Consider the following 25,578-nt stretch of genomic DNA (forward strand, 5'->3'; position numbering starts at 1 on the left):
CAGCTGAAAGCGTAGTTTCATTTGATTTTTGTCCTTGTGTAAACGAGGATATCTTAGTGGAATTTGTTTGTTTATAACATTAATTTTTTCAATAAAATGCTTAAGGTAAATCAAGTGAAATGGATCCTGGTTACAGCATCAAAATAAATATATGTAACCTTGTCGTTACATACAAACAAGAGGAAAAAATAAATAAACATTTTTCCTTTTTAATAAAAGTTTTTATTACCATCACTTTAAAAGTATCTTGCTGCCACTTGTCTGTCTAGCCTGGAGCGTTTCTCCTTCCTCCAACGGCATGCTGGGCACCGCCGGCTAATTCTCGTTTTCAACAACGCGTTTGCTTCCTTCAGTGTCGGCTTTATTTCTCTAGAGCACGTGGTGAATTTTTTCTCCTTTTTTCTTCTCGCGCACACTTCCCTATTTTCATATGCTTTTTTGGCTGCTGCTGTTGCTAATCTCTTCGCTGCTGCTGATACTTTCCCACGCGTTCATGTGCATTGTTACATTTGGTGCTTTTAGCATCCAGGAGTATAGCGGTAGATAAGAAAGGTATGTTATAATGCATCTAATAGATTATGTGGCGTTAATTAAGATAAAGAAATAAAGATAGATAGTTAGTTAGTTAATTAGATGGAGGGATAGATAGATAGATAGATAGATGGATAGATAGATAGATAGATAGATGGAGAGAGAGAGAAGGAGAGAAAGAGAGCAGTATCAGCATCAGCTAGCAAACCGTATAAAAGGAACAAGTACATACGGTAACTTTGTTTTATCGTTATTTCCATGGCAAGTGCTCGTCCGAGCTCCAATCTCTAGTTCCCCCTCGCTAATCCTTCATGATAAACACCTGTCTAGCTAAAACCACTGTCAGTAATTTCCCCCACTCTTTATTTGTGCCTAAATCAAAACGTAGATTCCATGAGCACAGCTTTTTTCTGAGAAGTGCACGCCTGTGGAATTCTCTTCCGTTTGCCCGTTTCCCACCTGACTACAACTTGGACGTCTTCAAGTCCAACATAAACAAATTCCTGATTAATCGCCCCCTTAAGTAAGACACTTTATCAAATCTCCAATACCAACTATTACTACGATATTATCCCATTGATTATTGTACACAAAATAACCCTTATCCCCGAGTGGCTTACGGGCCTTGATAAGTGGTGATCCACATGTAAAAAAAAAAAAAACAAAACAAAAAAGCTTAGGAAATTCGCCTCGCATTATATGATTTAAATGCCTTGAAAGTGATTGGCGGGAGAGGCTCAAATTGAATATTTTGCCTGAAAATGTTTTTTTTTTTACACTGTGGTCACCACTTATCAAGGCCCGGAAGCCACTCAGGGATAAGGGTTATTGCAAGTACATTACGTTAGTGTGGAGATTTGATGAAGTGTTTACTTAAGGGGGCGGTTCATTAGGAATTTGTTAACGTTGGACTTGAAGACATCCAAGTTGTAGTCAGGTGGGAAGCAGGAAGATGGAACAGAGTTCCACAGGCGTGCAGTTTTAAGAAAGAAACTTTGTTTATGGAATCCACGTTTTGATTTAGGCACAGATAAAAAGTGGGGGAAATTTTTCACAGTGGATTCGGCTAGATGGGTGTTTTTCGTGAAAGATTGGCGAGGGGGATCAGAGATTGGAGTTCAAACGAGCACCTGCCATGGAAATAACGATGAAACAAGGAAAGGCTCGCAACGTCTCTTCTGTTGGAGAGAGGTTGCAAGGTAGAGAAAAGGGCATCCCCCACTAAGTCACGAAGTCTATTTTGTACTCTCTCAAGGCAGGATAGGCTGTTTTTAGCAGCTCCCAGATATGGCAGCAGTATTCCATCCTTGGACGTACTTGGCTTTTATATAGATAGATAATTGCATCAGTAGTGAGATATCTTCTGGAGCGGTAGAAGGATCCCACCATCTTTCCAGCGACCTTGGCAACAGACTTGATGTACGTGTTCCGTTTTAGATCAGGAGTAAAGGTCAAACCTAGAAGCTTGTCAAAACACGGGACCTCTCCCAGACGAGAGCCATCCATTTCAATTGATGCTAGATGGGGATCAGAGCGTTGATGATGTAAGGATAGGAGTTTGGTTTTAGATGCATTAAAGGTAACCAGCCACGTCTTCCCCCACTGAACCACGCGCTCGAGATCAGAGGAGAGAGAATCAGAGAGAACTTTGTCATTTACAGCCTTTGATGTGTTGCCGTAGATGGTCGTGTCATCAGCATAGATGTCAACGAATGATTTAAGTATGTGTTTAGGGAGGTCATTGATGTAGATCAGAAAGAGAGTGGGAGTCCAGCATTAATACTGCAGGCCTCTGATTTTTGTCCATCGACCACTACTCTTATGAGCCTATCAGAGAGAAATGATTTAATGATTGAGAAAACATTTCCAGTTATACCGTAGCTGGAAATCTTGTGAAGTAGACCCTTATGCCATACCTTGTCGAAGGCCTTTGATATGTCAAGAGCAATGTCCCTAGAAAGGAAGCCTTTATCAAGAGATTCACTAATCCTGTGAGATATAATCGTCAGCACATCTGCGGTAGATCTTGCAGAACGGAAACCATATTGTGTGTCACTAAGTAGGTTGTTTCTGCTGAGGTGGTTGACTATTTCTCTATTTAATATGGATTCCAGCAACTTACTCATAACACACAGGAGACGGAAAGCACTTCTCCTTAAGGCAACGCTTAAACAGTTTCGTAAGTATGGGAGCAAGTTCTGGTTGAAGCTTTTATTTGTTATTTGTAATTTTCTTTGATTTATGATTATTAAATTTGTAAATTTTCTTTTTCTTTCTATAACAGAAAAATGCGGGCGTGGATTCTAGTGCAGTTTTTCGTCTTTGTTGTTGCCTTGCGTGCAGTCAATGCGTGAGTATTTTGTCGACAGTCAATGGTTTTAGTTTTATAACATTAAAAAAAAAACGCACGGGAATTTTCTATAAGAAGAAAATAGAAATTTCATTGGCTCACATATCTCTACTGTTATATCACTTTGTGTGTGTGTGTGTGTGTGTGTGTGTGTGTGTGTGTGCGTGCGCGTGTGTATGTGTGTGTGTATGTGTGTGTGTAAGTTCCTTCCTCATAGGTTCCGAAAAAACTCAGCCTTTCTTCTGCAAATTTCACACAAAGCTAATTTATATGTATGGCAGTGTTCTTAGATATGTTTTATACAGAAATTTATCCGATAAGTACGAAAATCGAAAAAATCCTATCCTAAAAATAGTTTTTCTTTCTTATAGATAAAAATAATTTTTACAGAGGAATATTTTACGTTACACCGGTCAAGGGAGATAGTCAAATTTCAGCAAACCATTTCTTCTTGAACCCCACTCACCAGAAATATTGACATCTGGAGATATAGCTCAGGGGTAGGGCATTCGACTATCGATTCCTTGTTCAAACTGGGGTGTACCTCACAATTTTATTTTAATTTTTTCTTGTTAATGAGTCCAATTTATGATAAAAGAAGAGGTACCATTTTAAATCATCGCAAATCATTTATTCGTTTTGATATTTTAAAACCAAACATTAATCAGAATTGATTTTCCTGGGCATTCATTATCAAGTCCAAATATCAGCTGACGTGAAAAAACACAGATGGAATTTGATGAACGACATTATCATTATTATTTTTTAATTTGTATATTTTTTTTACGAATTAATCCAGGTGCGAAATTGTCCCTCGTAATGTATAATAATTAACAGAGAACTGATTCTATAATAATACATACGCAATCTGCATAAATTAAAATATCATGTTTAAGCGTATTGTACGTCCAGCAAAGTATGTCATAATGTAAAACCTAAGTGAACCTTGTTTCCTATTTCAAACATAAATAGGTTCCGTTTCAAAATATCAATATTTCCTTTAGACTTTTCCTTGTCTTTAGTGTTGGTATATGTTGTTAAAAAGAAAAAAGTAATTGACTTTAACGCCAAGGGTGTGAGTTCCTTATAGAAATGTTGGTTTAATTAGAATAAAATAGAATACGCATCAAGTGCGCTTGAAAGCCAAATCACAACGTAATATTAGGAAAATAAACAAATATTTTACTTGTTTGAAATTTATAACATAAATATATTTCGGAGCTATACTCCATCCTCAGTATGTTTTTTCTTTTCTTCTTTCTTGCCATGTTGTAAAGTTGAAAAAAAGAAAAGTCTGTTTGTAAAGAGCCGCGCGTTGTGTATGAAACTGACACCCTTGACGTTATTTTCGCGTTTTCTACGCACTGTTTCAACAATTCAAAATATAACCGCTGAGATACAACGCGCGACTCTTTACAAACAGACTTTATTTACAGAATGTTACGTATTCGCTGTGGCCGGTTGTTCAAAATGCGATATTATTTAGAATCGAACCCTGTAGGCAAGCGTTAAAGATAATGGAAAATGGAATGTATGGAATTAAGTCCATTGTTAATTCTATTAGAAATAGTTAAATATTGTTTATGTTGGAAAAAGAGTCGATTGTCCATTCTTTTAGAAATTTGAATATTAAATATGTCAGTTAAATAAATGCACAATGAGAGTTAAAATATATTGTTTAAAAATAGGTTAAAGTTAGAATTGAGGATTCTTTGTTTGCCAAAAGTGTGTTGGAGAAAACGTGATATAGTCACGTTTGTAAACACACCTCTGACGTCATAAACAAAGAAGATTTCTTAATATAGGAATCTGAGGGTTTGAAGTGAGAGTCGAGTCAAAATTTGATGAGAGATAGTCAGTTGGAGAGGAGAGCCCCTTCGAAGCGAAGGGAGGAAAACCAAACTCCTATCCTTACATTATCAACGCTCTGATCCCCATCTGGCATCAATTGAAATGGATGGCTCTCGTCTAGGAGAAGCCCCGTGTTTTGACAAGCTTCTGGGTTTGACCTTTACTCCTGATCTGAAATGGAACATGTACATCAAGTCGCTTGCCAAGGTCGCTGGAAAGATGGTGGGATCCTTCTACCGCTCCAGAAGATATCTCACTACTGATGCAATTATTTATCTATATAAAAGCCAAGTACGTCCAAGGATGGAATACTGCTGCTATATCTGGGCAGGAGCTGCTAAAAACAGCCTATCCTGCCTTGACAGAGTACAAAATAGACTTCGTGGCTTAGTGGGGGATGCCCTTTTCTCTACCTTGCAACCTCTCTGCCACAGAAGAGACGTTGCGAGCCTTTCCTTGTTTTATCGTTATTTCCATGGCAGGTGCTCGTTTGAACTCCAATCTCTGGTCCCCCCTCGCCAATCTTTCACGAAAAACACCCGTCTAGCTGAATCCACTGTGAAAAATTTCCCCCACTTTTTATCTGTGACTAAATCAAAACGTGGATTCCATGAAAAAAGCTTCTTTCTTAGAACTGCACGCCTGTGGAACTCTGTTCCGTCTGCCTGCTTCCCACCTGACTACAACTTGGATGTCTTCAAGTCCAACATTAACAAATTCCTAATGAACCGCCCCCTTAAGTAAACACTTCATCAAATCTCCACACTAACCTACTGTACTTGCAATAACCCTTATCCCTGAGTGGCTTCCGGGCCTTGATAAATGGTGACCACCGTGTAAAAAAAAAAAAGACCATGCAAATCAAAGTTTGAATTCCTGAATCACTGATTGAAGAATAAGGAACACAACTATGTTTGTCTCGTGTCGTCAAAATTGGGGTCAAAGTTTAAACAAATTGATCTCCGCGGTCTCTACAAAATTACTCAGACAAATTTTGGTCTCAACATTTGACATCTTACATAAAGTGTATTCACACGTAAAGCAAGTTATGAATAGTACATAGGGCCCGAGCAACGCCGGGCTGAACTGCTAGTATAGATAGCGAGTGTATATTTAAGGAGGACCAAATCGTAAATCGTAATCTATATAAAGAGTGTCTATAACAAGTGTATAAGTATGTGTCTCTATAATGTTCGTTGCAGGTGTGTGCGTGTATGTGTGCGGTGTGAACACATAAATTTGAGTAATTAAATACACAGACAATACCGTACACGGGCAGTTCTTTTAGTGACGAATAACGTTATCCGCCAGGACACCAGTAAAGTTGACGCATATCTTGTTCTCCCATTTTGGTTCTGTGAATGCTGTAAAATGAATTTCTTTCTCCGAAAGAAAACGCACAGATGCGAATCGTAGTTTTTATTCGAGCTTTTTATTCCGTCTGGATACCTTTCAGAGTTTGCACGCTTATTACAGTCTACACTTCTTTATATTTGCGCCCAATAGCTTCCCTGGACGTTCCAGAGATCGTCCAAACTCTAACTCTCGACTCTCCGACTCGAATTCCCTAACTGGTTTGTCTAATTGTCCAACTGTTCTCTATCTAACTACGTCATTATCTGCGACGTAGCATAAACAATCACCTGATCTTTGTCAAGTATTTACATCGTTATTTATGAAAACTAAATTAAGTTATTGTTCTAAAATTCCAAAGTTGTTTATTTTGTTTAATACCGAATTCCATTATAACTCAAAACATAATTGTTTTATCTGTCCAAATTCATAATCATTACTGGACATTCTCTCTGCATATTTTCGTATTTAAAAACATCTACATTTCCATAACAAGGATAATAATAATAATAATAATAATAATAATAATAATAATAATAATAATAATAATAATAATGATAATAATAATAATCGCCTGGGTGACTTATCGATGTCTGGCAGTGCTAATAATACAACAGCGCATGATCAATTTACTGAAAGAAACATTTTATGAACGATTAATTTCACAATAAAAACCTGTCAACTGACAATCTCGCTCGTACAGTTTAATCTCAATAGATTGTGTTCCTTGGGGGCATGTAAAGTCACATGTCTACTTTGATAAACCAGACACAATAGACCACTTAGAAGACAACACTCGCCGCGTTATTGCCGAAATACAGCGTAGACTTGTGAAAAATTGACTTCTAGATTACGCCATATACGCATAAACCTCAGTGGTTGTATGCCTTAAATTGTATTTAATGTATTAAATCTTTGGCATAAACCACAGATTTGGATAATAAAAAATATTTTTCTGTGATTTTATTTGATTGAAAGTTCTCTGCCTCTAAAGCACTCTATATATTTTAAATTTTATGTTGCCAGTCATTTTTATGTTTCTAATCTGCCAAAAAGAAAAAAAAGCTTTCGCAAAACTTAAGTTGTCTGTCTGTATGTCCCGCTAACAGTAAAACGCACTTACGAAGCTGGTACACACTTATTTGGCATTACGTTGTTAAAGTAAGTCTGCGACCATGACTGTTACGACACTTCGTAGTAACTCTAAACTGTGTCAATCACTTTATTGAAGACTAGCATGGGTGCCCGGCGTTACCCAGATGTTTGGAAGAGTGTGTTGAGCAAAGAAAAAAAAGTGGTAGTAGGAAGGCAGGCTCGAACCCGTACCGCGAAGGAGGAAAAGAACGGGGGGAAAACGTGACATCTTTGCTATTACGACCACCGCCAAACCGGAAGTGACGTGGGTTTAAATTAAGACTAGACAATCGAAAAGAGGGGATGACTTTCGAAAATATCGGCGAAAAAAGCGACCCTTCCCTGTAGAAAAGTGCCCAGTTGAGGTTGAAAATATTAATGTTTTTAGCCAATTTTTCGGTAGTTGTCGTCCAAAGGGCCGAGCTTCAAAACAATACTGATCTTGTGAAAATCTGTCGCTTCTGTCGAAAGTTTTAGGCAGACACGCAAACATACATGCATACATTTATATATTGGTAGCTAAAATTTTCGACCCAAACCGATTAAAAAGCTTACCCTATCTCTGAATACCCTTTATGTAAAATTTCAAATGTTTAGACCAGAAATTGTCTGAGTAATTTAGTAGAGATAGTAGAGGTCAATTTTTTAAGTTTGACTCCTATTATGACTCCTTAACATTTATTGTTTTGAGCTCAAATCAAGTTATTAAGTAAGATCCATATCCAAGGAACCTGTAGCTAAAATTTCAATTGTTTAGACCCAAAATTGGCGGACGAGTTTGGTAAAGTTCTTAAAGGTCAAATCGTTAAACTTTGACCCTTTAACAGTCAAATTTCTGGGTAAAAACGGATTACAAAGATTTTCCCAACTGTCTATACCCTGTATATCAAATTTCGAGTCAGAAGACTAAAAACTGACAGAGTTATTGTGTAGGGAAATGTACACAGACACACAGACAGACATTTTCACTTTTATAGATATATAGATTAGTAAAATATCAATATTTCACTAAATATACGTCACAACAAAATGAAAATTATATCACCAAACGACTGCTTTAAGGTTAGTTTTTTCCAAAAAATCTATTCAAATTCATGCGGAGTTATGACATTTTATTCTTTATCGAGGAATTTCCAGTGTCCATAGATTTAGTACAAGCCTCTTAAAATATTGTTTTAGGGCAAAAATACAATGTCTTATCTTGGGAATTTTACTTTTTATTATATTTTTCTGTCAAAAAATAATAAACAAAAACATATCCTAGGTATAAACCTCATATAAATTAATTATTTATCGACATATCCAACATTTTTTAAAAAATAACCTAAAACAACCTTTTGCCCCCCGAGGAAGTCAATTGTTCGATCTTAAAAGGAGTTATGGCTCTAGTAACATAAACTATGTTCTTTCACAAGCCATCTTTTGAAGTAAATTGCTTTCCTCCTTCATAAACTCCTCTTTTTAATATTGACCAGAGATATTCAATGGGTTATGGTCTGGAGAACACGGTGGTCAGGTCATGAGAGTTTACTTAACGAATTCCATAGATTCAAGGAAGGCTGCAGTCGCCCCAGTCAGAATGGAATGGTTCATTGTCATGTATAAAAATCACCTGAAAGCGACATGGCAATGATAGGTTATCTAGTCATGTCGACAAATGATTATCCAAAAAGGCCGTGTATGCATTGCTGGTAAGCTTTACACCTTCTAACACTCGGCATAGCCCAACTAACTTATCCCCAATGATTCCCGCCGAAAACATGATGCCTCCACTTCCTTGTTGGCCATGAACTCTGTAACAGGTCGAAGTTCCGTTCGGGTTTCAAACTTTGGTCCATCTATCCGAACCGTCAAGAGTAGTATGGGCCTCATGCCTAAATAGGATCTGTTGGAAATCCATTTTCATGTAATTATGTGTCCAAGCCATTCGTTTTCCCTATGTTGTTTGCTCAATAGAGGTCTTGGAAGAGGTTTGATGCTTCTTACAATCTCATTCAACACATTGTATCCGGCCTGCCTGGATCTTGGAGTGATTCCAGCTTTTTCAAAACCGGAAGCACTGGTGCTGTTTGTTGTTTCGGTTGACTTCGCTACGAATTTTCCGAATATCAGGATCTGAAAGGTTTCTCCTGGTGCCCATATCTTTCTGGATTTGGTGTTCGGGCTGTTCACGAATGAGGCCAAGGTTCTTGGATTCCTTTCCAGTTCCGTGGCCAAATCGTTGATGGACAATCCTTCTGCAAGTCAAGCAACTGTCCTTTGCTTTCCGATAACCTTTAATCGCCTGATTTTTTGGCATTTTAAGAGATCTGCAATACAGCGATGGACAGCATAATTTCTTGATAATAAGTAAAATGTCATAACTTCATGAATGTTGCATGAATTTGAACAAGATTTGGAGATATAAGTAACCTTAAAGCAGCTCTTTGATGGTACAATTTTAATGTTTTTGTGACGTATATTTAGTGAAATATTGATATTTTACTAATCTGCAATAAAGCGATTGACACTGTTAGTTATCGTATATACTTTACAAACGAGCGTCCATGTTAGTTTGTAGGTGATTTTTTATACTTCATAAGCGACCAGCCATGTTAGTTTGTTAACGATTTATACTTTATAAGCGATGACCGTGTTTCCGAAAATAAAGTAAACTACCTTTATATTATGCTTACAATGCCGAGTTGTTGTAAGCAACGATGCATTTCATTGCAACTTACAGATAAATTTTACTCAGAAAATCATGAAGGAGTCACCACACAGCTAATGAGTTTATTGTTTTTATTCTTCTTTATGTCGCGTTCAGGTTTTAATATGCAGAGTTGTCTATCCCTCCCAATTTTTGTCGCCTAAGAATCTGGCAATATATATTCTCACCTTGACTAGTCTGCCTATTTGACATAATTCTTTTCCTTGGGTAACTCTAGTCTCTGCTCTTAAATAATCATTTTTATGTTTTATGTCAGTTGCTGATATAATTAATTAGTGATTGATTTTCACCCATGTTCTTTCCACATTCCTCCTTAAAACTATATCGAGTCTTTTGTTGAATATTTTCAATGACTGAACTGACGTCGTGTTTTTCCATTTCAATTCAAAATAATTCTTTCTTTTGTTCTTAAGCGGATTGTTCTTTTTTATTTACAGCAGCGAACACCACGTGGTGTACATGCCAAAGCTCGCACGCATAGATTCGAATTATACAATATTTTTCCTGAGTATTGAAACACGACTCCCAACCAATGTTTCCATCTACGTCAACAATGTGATGAAAAATTTTCACGTAGTCGAACCTGGTACGTACAAGTAAAGAGGTTTCTCTGTTTTTTTTTTAATACAGATTTACTCATTCAAAATTTCAATCATAGGATCGTTAATAAAATCCACAATCCTTTCTGCAATCAAACTATATTTGATAATAAATTACAACTTGTCCATTAAGTTTCGACATTTGCTTTATCGAAAGAATACCTCACATTATTCTTTCTTTAATTAGTGTTTTTCATTTAATTAATTTATTTTTGTTTGTTTATTTTAATTTATTCTTTTTTTTTTTCAATTTCGACCATCTTGGATTTTAATTAATTGAAGAGTTCCAAAGTTTTCAATATTCACAATTAGACTGGAATAACACATGACCGAGAGCCCGAAATACCCAATATTTTACATTGTGTAGGGAAAATCATAACTTACTTAGCTAGCATGTGTGCATGCTTCAAATGAAAGACAAAGATTAAAATAGTTTTGTTGGTTTTATGGTTGACAATCACATGAGCGACACAGACTGTATCTATCTATCTATCTATCTATCTATCTATCTATCTATCTCCATATATATATATATATATATATATATATATATATATATATATATATATATCAAAATATGGCAAGACATAATATATATATATATATATATATATATATGGAATTCATCAGTATACTATTATACAGTTCTTTTAACACTTTTTTTTTTTTAGTCTAGTCAATTTACCCCATGAACGATTTGTTTTCTTAGCGAATCTCCAAAAACCAGTCATGACAATAACACAGGAAGTAGAATCCACAATGAAAAAATAAAATACAAAAGGTCATAAAATGACTTTATCATTTTCCGGACACCTAAAGTTTTCAAAATACTCAAATTTCTATTGCTTGTATTTATTTTGCACTTGATTCACCCGGCATATTGGGCAGATATTTTTGATCCTATGACAGGTATGATTTATACATTCGTAAGATTCCAATTTCTTTTTATGTCGTACATAAGTCATTAATATTTTGTTATTTTCTCCCTCTCTGCTCTGTTAAGGTCAGCATCATTAGGAATGATTACTTCAACTAAGTTTGCCACATTCTATTTCTTGTCCCATATCACTATGTCAGACTTAATAGCCACATTTTCTAAGTATGTAGCTGTAGGAAGTTCATAGTTATAGTGAAGAGTGTATGGCTTATTTCCAACTGTTTCCGGTCTGCTATTTTACATATTTACAAAGCACGGGGAAAAATGTATATTTTCGAAATTTCATGGAATAAGGAATAACTTCTATTGTGTTCATGTTTTTAACATTTGACAACGCAATAATGCGATGTTTTATCCGTCACCAGTTAATTTTCTTCGTTTATATAAATGTTGCTGCTCTAGAAAAGGATCATAAAGAAAGGCGCGAACAACAGTTTTAAGTAAAAAGAATATATTGTATAAGAAAGAGAATACAGAAAAAAGATTATCGGCATTTTCCGATTCTTAGACAGTTTGTAGCCTCGCATTAGTGTTAAAGAACAGCCGCCTGTTGTTGTAAGTGAGTAAATAAGAGATAGGATAGTCGAGGAGTCGAACTTGCGAAGCTAGATTTGGAGTTGAGAATTCCGATCATAAGTTAAAATAAATACAGAATACACAATGTTATTGAAATACAGAATGTTCTTTAAAATGGAATGTAGAATTACCATTGATAAATCATGATTGATCATAAAATAGTTAGATATTTGTTTATAACGAAAGGAATGTAATGATGAATTTTGTTTCTGTTAATGAAATAAAATTAAAATAAGGAATCTAGATCAGAACAATAGAAAATATTAAACATATTTGTAAAGTAGGTTGGAGAAATCGGGTTGAAACATGTAACAATGAATGCTTAAACACGGAGGCATGCCAGGCCATGTGTCTGGGATGCACGTGTTGGTCATGCAATGACGTCAGGAGTTTTGAATTTAGTTAGATAAGTCAGTCAGTCAGAGGTAGTCGGACAGTCAGTCAGTCAGGGGAGAAGAGAGAAGTCAGAGACAGAGCTGACATGGAACCTTGGAAGCGAAGGTTAGAAGAAGAAATATTCGAAATTTGTTATGAAAATGAACGAAATTTCTAAACAGATAGAATTCGTTGTGTTTTCAATAAAGAAAAACAGGAAAGGGCTTATCGGACATTTTTAAATATAGACCCTAACCCTAACCCCCTCACGAAAATGTGGTTCATTATTTTTGTATTGCTACGTAGCATTTGATGCTTTTTAGTTGCTCCAATCTGCAGTTTAAGTAAACGCGTTAACATTTATGGTATAACAGTGGAAAAAAATATTACGTCGTCTCATATGTTCTTATCCGATTCGATGTTTTGCTCTCTCTCTTTCTCTCTCTCCTCTCCCTCTCTATCGCTCGCTCGTTACCGTGCTCGACTCTCTCTGTATCTCTCTCCCTCTCTCTGTCTGCATGTCTTTCTGTCTGTCTGCCTGTCTGTCTCCCTCTTTCTCTCTCTCTCTCTCTCTCTCTATATATATATATATATATATATATATATATATATATATATCTGCCTATGTATCAGTCAGTTCAAATGTAAACAAAACAGATATAAATAAAGCTCTGTCGCTGTCACTATGTCTGTCTCTCTTCCTCTATCTTTCTCTATCTCAGTAAACACAGAGAGAGATAGTGTGTGATATATATATATATATATATATATATATATATATATAGAGAGAGAGAGAGAGAGAGAGAGAGAGAGAGGGAGAGAGGAAGAGAGAAGCAATTAACTCCGAGCGGCTAAGTAATCGGTTTATTTAATGTATAACGCTGGTATCGTGTATATGTAGACGCCATATTGGATAGTCTCCCGTCCGTTCGTTTAAGGTTATAGAATTTTAATCTGGAATAAGGGATCGGTCTGATCTAAGCCACTGAGAATAGCTGGAATGTTTTAAGGGAGAATTTATTATTTTTGGAATCGGCGAACAGGAGTTTAACGGGTGTGCTGTGAATTTATGTATCACTTACGGAGGGTGAAACCACAGTATCCGTAACTACACATTCATAAGGTTTTCCACCAATGTGTGTCTGAACATGATTATTTTATTGACATTTTTGTAAAAATGCTGAACCGTATACTTCACAAGTGTAAGGTTTTTCACTTATTTTACTTGATTTTCACTTTTTTTAAAATTTTACTTCAGTAAGTTTTAAGAGATTAACACTTGATGTTGTTATGATTTAAATTCATATCCGAGGGCTCTCTTAAGAATAGATACTGTTCCCTTTATAGCTGCTATTTGTATTTCGTTACAGCTTGGTCTTCCAGGGATTGCTTCTAAGTATTTCTGAAGATTTTTTTTATTAAGCCAGCTGCTCCTATCACAACCGGTATAATGTTTATTTCTTTCAGAGACCATGTCGTTTTTAGATTATTTTTTAGGTCCTGATATTTTGTTATCTTTTCCCGTTCAGCTATATTAAGGCTGAAATCTGTGACATCGACAATGAGTGAAGTTTTTTCAGGCTTGTTCCATATAACAATATCTGGTTTGATAACCTTGTCTTTTATGTATCTGCCTGCCTGTATGTCTTCGTCACAGAACACGGTCACATTTCTGTTTGATGTTATCGGTAGTGGTTCATGTTCCCAGATGTTTGGCGATCTGTCAAGTTGCATCTCTCCACAGATCTTCCAATGGAGGTACTTGCATATTTTGTTGTGATGAGCAGTGTAATGGCCATATGTCAATAAGATTTGGCATGCACACATTAGATGTCTTGGGCTTTCAATCGCTGAGTAGCAAAACCTACACTGGCCATTTGTTTGTAGGCCAGATGTGTGCGCATGTGCACTATTACAGCAGATAATGTTGAAAATGAAGAACCACTCACAACACAATCAAATGGGGTTTTCACTTTTTTGTTTTATTTTACTTCACGTGAAGTTCTCAGAAATCAAGGGACCCACAACCTAGAGCTAACACTTGAACTCTATATGAGATACATAGATATAGGCTTTCAGGAGTCATTACTCTTCACTCGGGTCTCTAAACCTTTCCATTATTGGCGGTATGTGTATGACACTTTTGTCATCTTCAAATCTCACGACGAACTAAGCGATTTTTTCCTGAATTTGAATAGTCTCCACTCTGCACTCAAATTCACTATAGACGAAGAGCAAAATGACTCTGTACCCTTTTTGGACGGTCTTGTAAAAAGGATAGAAAATCGGTTTAGTACAACTATATACATGAAACCGACATTTACAGGCCTGTATATAAGTTGGGATTCTTTTGCCAGGAGAAAAATCAGTTTGATCAAGACTTTGGTCCACCGTGCCCTCATGATTTGCTCGACCAGCAAACTTGATAATGAATTGAAGAAGATAGCTGATATTCTTGCGAAAAATGGTTTCCCTGAGGATGTAATCTCTAAGCATGTTCGCCAAGCTCTTGTTAAATTTAATACCAACCCTTCTTTTGGTTCGGCTAAGTGCCAGTTTATCTGAAACTCTCTTATATTGGTTCTATCAGTAAAGGGTTTATCGATGAAATTACCTCGGTTGTCTCTCACTGTTTCTATACGGTACAGCCTCAAACTAAAACTGCCTTCCCAGCTTTTAAGAAAGATACACTTCCCACACTACAAAAAAGTTTAGTTGTATATCTGTTTAAATGTCAGTGTGACGCTGACTATGTGGGTCGTACGTTTCAACGGCTGGGAGTCAGATTGGCACAGCATGTCCCAGCGTGTTTTCGAAAGTCAAGAGGGTCTAGAATAAACACATTGTTGAACACATCTGGGCGTTCACAGAACACTTCCAGGCATTTACAGATCACATCCGGCGCTCACCTATTCATAAGTCATCAATTGGTGCGCACTTGTATGACAATAAAGCATGTGGTGAAGTGTATTCGGATGGCGTTTTTCGCATTGTACACAAGGCCCGTTCGAAACAACATCTTACTATTTTGAAGGCCGTAACTGTACTAATGCGCAAACCATCGCTCTGTAGGCAAAAGGAGCTGTAGCATAAATTAGACCTGTTTAAAGAGCTCTGATTTACCAGGGGGGGGGGAATGCCTACATTGCGTCATTATTTCTTGTTTTCTGCACTTATTTGCAGGCAAGTTAACTTTTAAAAAAAATGTTGTCCCAGGTTCTGAAATATGGAGGATAAATCACGGGTTATTCATTCATTTAATTCACCCCGTGTAGTTTTATAATTTTTTTTGTTTCACCCCTCCCTTCGCCTCATTTTTTCAATTGTGTAAATTGTTTTATTTTAATCGTTGCCGACGTAATCTCTTGACAAGGGTCGGACGAAAGGTACCTCGAGGTTCTTTTTTTTTATTTTAGTCGAATAGGCTTTTGACTGTTTTTAGTGTCTATTTTTTTCTTCCTGCATCGATCATCCCCAAATTCTTATGACTCCACTTATCCTTTTAAAAACTTTAATAAAATTTTGTACCACTAAAAATCTTTATATATATATATATATATATATATATATATATATATATATATATATATATATATATATATATATATATATATATAGCTTTATGTGTAAGAGGAAAAGAGAGAGTTCAATTCCACAAGAGGAGACTTATCTGGATAATGCCAAGCTCAACAATTATTATTGGAGCTTATACAATAGGACAACAAGAGTATGAAATGAAGTCACAAAACTATATATTGGTGGATATAGAATGGATCATTTATTGTAACAATACACCCCCAATTTAACCCTAATACATGTACCCCTTAATCTCAACACTATGTTAAAGACCATATACAATCTTATATATCATACTATATATAACAAGCTTCTCCTTATTTATTTAGAATTAATAAAGCTTCCCTCAACATTCTATAATTCCTCTTAATCTTTTTCGTCCCTAATGAACCCTACACTAGACGCCGCATCTTTCCCATGCTACCTAGCACCTTCTCTACTCTTCGATGAGAAGCATTAGGCTTCGAAATTCTCTGGAACAAAGAGTCCCTTTTATCCCCCAATTTTTGCTTGTATTCCATTATTCAATAAATGATCCATTCTATATCTACCTATACATAGTTTTGTGTCTTCATTTCATACTCTTGTTGTCCTACTATATATATATATATATATATATATATCAAATATCTGATAATTGCAGATAACAGACATCTCTATGTTATCAAAGAACTCCACACTTTGCTACAAAATCTACACCCAAAAATAAACTTCACACTAGAACAAAGCCCCACAGAACTACCTTTCCTAGACATCCTAGTAACAATAAAAAACAACATAATCACAGACATCTACCACAAACCCACAGACACCCAACAATACCTCTACTTCAAAAGCCACCATCCTAAAAACTGTCTAAAATCAATACCCTACTCTCTAGCACGTAGAGTCTGCACCATAGTAACAGACAGACACCTCCGTTCAACTAGACTGAATGAACTACAAATAACACTGCGTAAAAGAGGATATCCACTACCACTAATACAGAAAGGTATTGAACTGGCTGAAAAAATTCCAATAGACCAACTAAGAACCCCAAAAGAACACAACAAAGAACAAATGTTAGCATACGTCTCTACACACAATACAAACAACCCAGAACTATTCACACAGATAACAAAAAAAACTTATCCTCCTCAATCAGAACGACAAACTAAACAACATACTTAAAACAACAAAAATAATAAAAAGCAAACGCCAACCCAAAAACTTAAAACACATTCTAACTTCCTCAAAACTCGTCCCACATAATACAAAAGGGGTTACAAAATGCAACAAACCGCGATGTGGATTATGTGACATAATAATAGAAGGTAACACATACACATTCAAAAACCCAGCACAAACATTCAAAATAAAAAAGGATCTAAATTGCACCTCCAGAAATGTAGTATATGCACTAAGATGCACAACATGCAGCAAATCCTACATAGGCGCCACCAAAAATTTCAGCAATAGAGTGGCCTTACATAAGAGCAACATCAAAATTGCAGATAACAGATACCTCTATGTTTCAAAACACGTACACACATGCAGTGGAAACAGCTTCAAAATAATGCCAATCTTCGAAACAGACCATTATTTTTATTCCCTTACACAGGAAAAAACTTCATCACTAGATTCACTCTTGAACTGAACAGAGCCTAATATCATCACACAAAAACATGAAATGCAAGGTACACTCGCATGCACATCCATACACATACACATATACACACCCACACATAAATCAGAACCGACCCATTACAACACACACACGTGCGCGCATACAACCACAAACAGACATAACACCCCTATCTCTAATACAACACACTGAACAATACCAAACCTACTTAACCTCGAAACCAACAACACTAGGAAACACCTAGAACCATAGTATAATATCTGTTCCAACACCTCGCTCCCTCCTCAGTCAGTGGAGGAGAACCCCCTCATGATTGAAAAAACTATCATCCCTTCTATTATCCCCTCCCATACCTATACCCCCTCCAATTGCTACCCCCTCTGGGGAACAAAATCTTCCCCACACTAGGAATCGATCCTGGGTCTGGCCATACCTACATGGAGAGACAAATAAATAGAAACATTAAAAAATCCCCGATACATATTTTAAATACACCCCTCTTTCTAAACAAACATAATATAAGGAATACCCGAAAAGACTAAAACGAAAAATCACAATACTAAAATCCAAGAATCCAAAAAATAAATATCAAAATAGAATGAAAGCACCCCTACCCTTATTTCAGAAGAGCTGGTCCCTCCTCCTCACACATACACATTAGTAACGACCTCGGATCACAGTCACCTTCCAAGGAAGCAAATAACCTCATAATACTATAAAACAGTATACACATTCTCAAACCAATAAATGCAAACACACACACACACACACACACACACACACACACACACACACACACACACACACACACACACACACCCTACCCCACCCTAAAGGAAAAGAAAAAAAACATTAGCAGAAAGAGAGAGAGTGACTACAGCCAGGTCAGCGGCCTCGACAAGCCCAATAAAAGAGTAATAAAAATTGAACATGCCAGTGAATAATAAACACTTACAAGCCTCCACCCCTTGGAAACACTTCAAATGAACTACGAAAATTGACATTTTTACATCTCCAACACATTTAAAAATAATTTCTGACGAGGACGCTTCACAGAACGTCTGAAACGCGCTTAAAACGATTTCAATGACTTAAAAACATTATTACAATGATCCAAATATAATTCTCAATGAAAAACCAAGACACGGAATAATAACATAATGGTAAAAAAATACACATTGTTGGTGACTACTCCCTTATTTAAATATATATATATATATATATTTGTAGAAATATATTTTTCATATTATATATCAATCCTCATATAAGAAACTCAATGTGATTACATAGCAATATATAGAATAAATGACAAAAATTTATATTCCAAAATTCATAATGTTAACAATCATAAAGTTTATTCCTTTTATAAAGCAACTGATTTAAAGGAATAAACTATAAGATTGTCAACATCATGAATTTTGGAATATAAATTTTTGTCATTTATTCTATATATATATATATATATATATATATATATATATATATATATACATATATATATATATATATATATACTTGTTTATTGTTATATAAACATGGTCACATCCTGCTGCTACGACTTGACTATTCAAAAGTTCAATGAATAAATTATTATATATATAATTTTCGATTGCTTTCTGGGAAACGTTTATTTTGTTTTACGTTTTAAGACTACGAAGTTCAATTGGAGTCCTGACGAAACATGAAAATGTTGAAACGTTGATCGTTCAGCATAGACGCCTTACAATGTTTATAAAAAATCGATTTTTGTTTATTTATTTTAGAAAGTCGCCCATAATTTATTTGGACGTATATATAACATTTTTTAATTTTATTTTTATTATTTTTAAAACAGTAATCTACGTACACACGTGTTTCGAGTTAATATATAATAGCTTATTCATTGAACCTTTGAATAGTCAAGTCGCTGCGTGATGATATCTGTTGTTTGATTGAAACAAGTGGCTATTTGTAGCAGCAGGATGTGACCATGTTTATATAACAATAAACAAGTATTATCAGCTCTTTTTATTGAGCACTAACAACCTCGTTGAATTCATTAGTCCATTACTTTTGAATAAAAAAACCCGAGTATATATATATATATATATATATATATATATATATATATATATATATATATATATATATAATTTATACGGTACTTGTCAAATGTTTAAATTGCTATTTCTTTCCAGGTCATCCAACCCTATTGATGACGGTAAGTACTATTTATGATATATTTTGTAAACTTAAAACCCGTTTAGCAACTAAAATTTTTTAAACGAATTCCGAGGAAATTATTGGAACACACTGATATGCCCTACAAACAGATATTGATACATATGTAGATTAATAAAAACTTTATAGGACACCTTTATGTGTATACGTGTTTCTTGCGCCAACGTAATTTTTATAATTGCACATTAAATATTTAGCAACAAAAAAGCAACAGCTAAAAATCAAATATAGTGTACTTTATAAATTATGCTTCCTAGTTCAGAAGATAGTGAACACAGAGATGAAAAATATCTCCATGTAGTCGGCACTGCCACTGCATTTGAATTGATAAATTACATAATTATTCTCTTTCTAGGTAGAATGTCTTTCTCATAGGACGCCATAAATGGCAAGAACACAACATGTACATTAGAAATAAGTAGCAAAATTCAACTCTTGAGCTGATTTGTTTAGTGAATTTATCACTTACTGTCCCTTACCAAGACAAACAAATGTAAATCGGATATTTGGGAAAATGAGTCATTTTTCGTTTTGATTTTCCCAGAAAACAATCGAAAAAAAGGGATTTTTTTCGATTGCTTTCTGGGAAACGTTTATTTTGTTTTACGTTTTAAGACTACGAAGTTCAATTGGAGTCCTGACGAAACATGAAAATGTTGAAACGTTGATCGTTCAGCATAGACGCCTTACAGTGTTAACAAAAAATCGATTTTTGTTTATTTATTTTAGAAAGTTGCCCATAATTTGTTTGGACGTATATATAACATTTTTTAATTTTATTTTTATTATTTTTAAAACAGTAATCTACGTACACGCGTGTTTCGAGTTAATTAACTCTCATCAGCGTAGCTCAAATGTTTCTAGGGATCGAACTTCAGACCATGTTTCCACAGTCCGGCGCCTTAATGATGAGAGTTAATTAACTCGAAACATGCGTGTATGTAGATTACTGTTTTAAAAATAATAAAAATAAATTTAAAAAATATTATATATATACATATATATATATATATATATATATATATATATATATATATATATATATATATATATATATATATATATATATATATATATATATATCGGACGATATCAAAACATCGTTAAACTCACTACTCGTTCAAGCAGCCGCCAATAGCGTAATGGTTAGAAGCCTTGACTGCCGTATAAACGGTCGGGTTTCAATCCTGGCTTGAGGTAGTTGCCTGTCTAGCCGCACTGATGAGCTGTGAAACAGCGAAACAGTACTGTATGTGGATGACTATATATATATATATATATATATATATATATATATATATATATATATATTGTAATCTCTCTCTCTCTCTCTCTCTATATATATATATATATATATAGAGAGAGAGAGAGAGAGAGATTACAATAGAAAAATTCGAGCACGAAAAGTAATATCGTTAATCTTAAACATGGAAAAGTAAAAAAAAAACTAGTTGTTAAAACTGGAAAAGAAAAGGACAAGGTATTCTAGTAAAAAATAAAGTAAATTTATAACTTAAAATTTTGTAGCATTAAAAATTGATTTCATAACGTTATAAATTGAATAAAAACATTCTTAATGCTGCAATATTCATGATATGTTTTGGGTTATTCTGTCGCCTTAAGTTTTAAATATGAGCTTTGTTAGTCTCTCACGATTCCGTTGTGAATATAGTATCTTGATTGCTGAACACAAAATGCTGAATAGGCGCTTCGTTTTTCAGCACATCCTAGAAGTTGGGAATAGCACTGTGAAATTGGTTGCTAAAGGTGGATCGACTTTTGTGAAAGAAACCGTTGTTCGCACGATTGGTGCGCGCAACAAGGCGGCCATCTTTGTACAGAAGAGCAAGTATCATTATGAACCTGGTCAACTATGTAAGTATTTTTCTACAGTCATCTCAATCACCCCCTTCCCTATTTATATAGTAGTAAGTTATGAAAATATATATGGCAATTAATCTACCTCTACCTATGTATTGAGCACTGTTGAAGTAAATACTGAAAATTTACGTATAAAAATTATTCGTATATTAATTAATGTGATTAAATGAAGTAATCACACACACACACACACACACACACACACACACACACACACACACATATATATATTTATCATTAAATAAAATAAACGTTTTTTGTCTGTTAATTCTGCCCATTGAGCACTGTTGAAGTAAATACTGAAAATTTACGTATAAAAATTATTCGTATATTAATTAATGTGATTAAATGAAGTAATCACACACACACACACACACGCACACACACACACACACACACACACACACACACACACACACACACACACACACACACACACACACATATATATTTATCATTAAATAAAATAAACGTTTTTTGTCTGTTAATTCTGCCCATTGAGCACTGTTGAAGTAAATACTGAAAATTTACGTATAAAAATTATTCGTATATTAATTAATGTGATTAAATGAAGTAATTACACACACACACACACACACACACACACACACACACACACACACACACACACACACACACACATATATATATATATTTATCATTAAATAAAATAAACGTTTTTTGTCTGTTAATTCTGCCCATTGTCCCAATTTAGGAAGATTTTAGTTGACAAGAAAGACATCTATACTTGAGCAGACCAATAATAAACGACCACTTGAAATACTAGAAGTATTACTAATTAAAAATTAAAAAATAACTATTAATAAAATAAACTTGTTTGTAAAGTTATTGAAATAATTAACTAATGAAAAATATACACGAAAATTATATAAATTGTTCAAAATTAGATTAATCTATCCCTGACGATGAATCCAGAAGGATTTGAAAGTACATTAATGTGTTCCTGCCGGAAGTGAACACCGTTATCCGCAAGTTGGAAATGATCAAAAACTGAATTAATAGACAAAAACGTCTGTGCTATTTAATGAAATATTTTTAAGAGAAAAAAAATAATTTAAAAAAGTATTTCATATGATTTTAATGATAACAATTCTTGCTAAAATTTCAAAATAATATTATATTTCATTGTATGAACGTGTAAACATTAGTGTAAAAATTTTTGTTGAAGAAAAAAAATGAAATCTAAGATCATTAAGAAAACATAATTAAAAAAATGGGATTATTTTTTATCAGCGATTAATTCTGAGAAGTACGGATAGGAAACATTATATATATATTTAAAAAAATAAAAAAAACAGACAGAATTTGCATTCCACCTGTCATATTCTTTTTAATTATTAATACATAATAGTTTTAACTTATTTTTTAATCAATAAATTGTCATTGTAATCAGTGATTTTAAATGGCTTTTTCCCACTTAAAATACACTTTTACTTTTATTTAAAAAGGATTGATTTAATTTATCGTTATGACACGTTTAAGAATGCATCGATACCATGTAAAAATTAAATTGCATAAAAAATAAAATGCATCGATTCACTATAAAAAAGCAATAAAGTTGATGCTGTAGGTATTTTACAAAAATTATTTTAAGTTCGAAACAAAAAATATTGATATACAGATTTCATTGTTTTGTATTTCAAATAAGCACCGAATATTTGAAAATCTCTCCGTTGCAATTCACATTGGCTAGAGCACTTCCGCTGTTGCACGTCGGGAGTTGCTTTGAAACAGAAGTCCTTCATTAAATACACGCACGACGCGCCAACGGCACACATTTTTAGTCTTCAGCGATGATACGGCGTGTAATAATCGTCTCTAATTCAAAGGAAATTTTGCCGCTTTTATCCCCGTAGATAGCATTCAACGAAACTCATACTTCTGTGGGTAAACCCCCTTTATAAGGATTTGAATTAATTCCTTTCTTGGGAACTTGCAGAAGAAAATACTGTTCCGGTTCAATTTTTGCCATACACTATATAAGAACTTTTCAACCATACAACAATACGAATAATTCCTATTCTTCTAAATTCTTGACTTGCCTCAGTCAAGAAAGATGCACTACTTTGAAGGCCACTATTAACATGGAGCACGTAGAGACTCATCGTTTCTGCAAACACTGAGTTAATCGAGAGATGTGTTCAAAGTAGGTGTTCTAACTTTGCGAACTTCGTGTTTTCCAGGGGTTTTTAACGCTATGAATTTAAAAAAAATTATGATGAGAACATACTTCAATGAAGAATGAGGAATAAGAAATAGAAAAATAAATCATAAACTGATTCTACTCCTGAAGATGGTGATATACCATCGAAAATTTGATTATAAAACATAAATATTTTTTTATTTAAATTTGCGTAATACTGGCTTTTAATTCAATTTTGTATTAGTTAAATAAAAACAAAACAGATTGAAATCAGTGTTTTTTTTTTAAGATTGCGACCAAGAAACGTCCATAAGTAAGAAATCGGAAGATCTTTTACATCGCGTAAAATTTTTCAACTGACTTGTAGCTCTTTTATATTTATTGTATGTGTGATCAACATTGGTTCAATTAGTCACGAATGTTTTTATGTTGTGTCTATATTTTTCATTAATATTTATTTTCGTAGTGCGCTTCAACTGTTTTGCCATGGATAGTGAATTTATGGTCATCAGAAAACCCATCGATATAGAAGTATACGTGAGTAACACATGATATAAAATTCTTAAAACATATCAAAAGAATATATATATATATATATATATATATATATATATATATATATATATATTGTCTCATATTGACATTTCTCTCAGAAATACAATAGGTACAAGCAAAAATAAAATCTCTTCCAAAAAGAATTCCATAAACTTTTAACTAAAAAACTTTTATATAAAAATATCTGAAGAGAGCTAAACATTATTGGGAGCTTAAAAAAAGTTGACGCTTGCCAATAATTAAATGGAAAATAAAGATCCTATTAAATCTATTAAAGAACCTATGAAACTATAGAAGTGAAATAATAAACAACTGTAAATGTAGAATAAAATTTAGCATAACACCACAATAATATATAAAAATATAATAGAATAATGGAATATAAACAACATTTAAAATCGAAATAAAAACATTATTCAAGCATGCACGTTTTAAAATTTGGCACATATACAAATTATTCTGCATTACCTTTATACAAAAAAATAATAAAAGAAGAGGAAGTAAAAGTCAACCGAATCTTTCTTTCGGAGAAGCTCTACCATGGGTTAATGGAAACATAAAAAAGACTGCTTGATTTTATTATTCTTTCTCATAAAACCACTCTTTTAACATTATTCCTAACCCTAAACCCGGGTTAAAATGCCCTTCCCCCGAAAATCGAAAAACGAAAGAGTGTAGCTATCCAAAAAACAGGACTAATTTTCTCTGCAAACACTCCCGTAAAAAAAACAAACAAAAACTTGCCGATAAAATATACCAGCCTCTCTTCAAAATACCCATCGTTTCAATACATCACCGGCAAAATTTTAAATGAGAAAAAGTTTTAAATAGAAATTCTATTAACGTCAAGGGTGTGAGTTCCATTATAGAAACGTTGATTTAAAACATGGCAAGAACGAAGAAGAGAAAGAAAGAAAATAAAATACTGAGGATGGAGTTTAGCTCCGAAATATATTTAAATTATAAATTTCAAGCAAGTAAAATATTGTTTATTTTTCTTGATATCACGTTGTGATTTGACTTTCAACCGCACTTGATGTGTATTTTTTTTTATAGAAATTCAATTACGTTATATTTCAAAAAGAACCCCCCCCCCGAATTTGATAAAATATTAAAATATAAAGAAGGTTTCGTATTATTTG

General features: G+C 34.1%; 1 protein-coding gene across 1 annotated transcript in view; it reads left to right on the forward strand.

The window, feature by feature from the left end:
- The first annotated feature begins 10,388 nt into the window (after positions 1-10,388).
- LOC145288327 (CD109 antigen-like) overlaps positions 10,389-25,578 on the forward strand; it is a 252,965-nt gene continuing 237,775 nt past the window's right edge. Inside the window, exons 1-4 of the mRNA XM_080136322.1 lie at positions 10,389-10,515; positions 19,794-19,816; positions 21,558-21,711; positions 24,348-24,418. Coding sequence (XP_079992448.1) covers positions 10,389-10,515; positions 19,794-19,816; positions 21,558-21,711; positions 24,348-24,418 — 375 coding nt within the window. The remainder of the gene's footprint in view (positions 10,516-19,793; positions 19,817-21,557; positions 21,712-24,347; positions 24,419-25,578) is intronic.

Source organism: Euprymna scolopes, chromosome 2 (assembly GCF_053919585.1).
Source record: "Euprymna scolopes isolate OS-2025 chromosome 2, ASM5391958v1, whole genome shotgun sequence".
Taxonomy (NCBI): Eukaryota; Metazoa; Mollusca; class Cephalopoda; order Sepiida; family Sepiolidae; genus Euprymna; species Euprymna scolopes.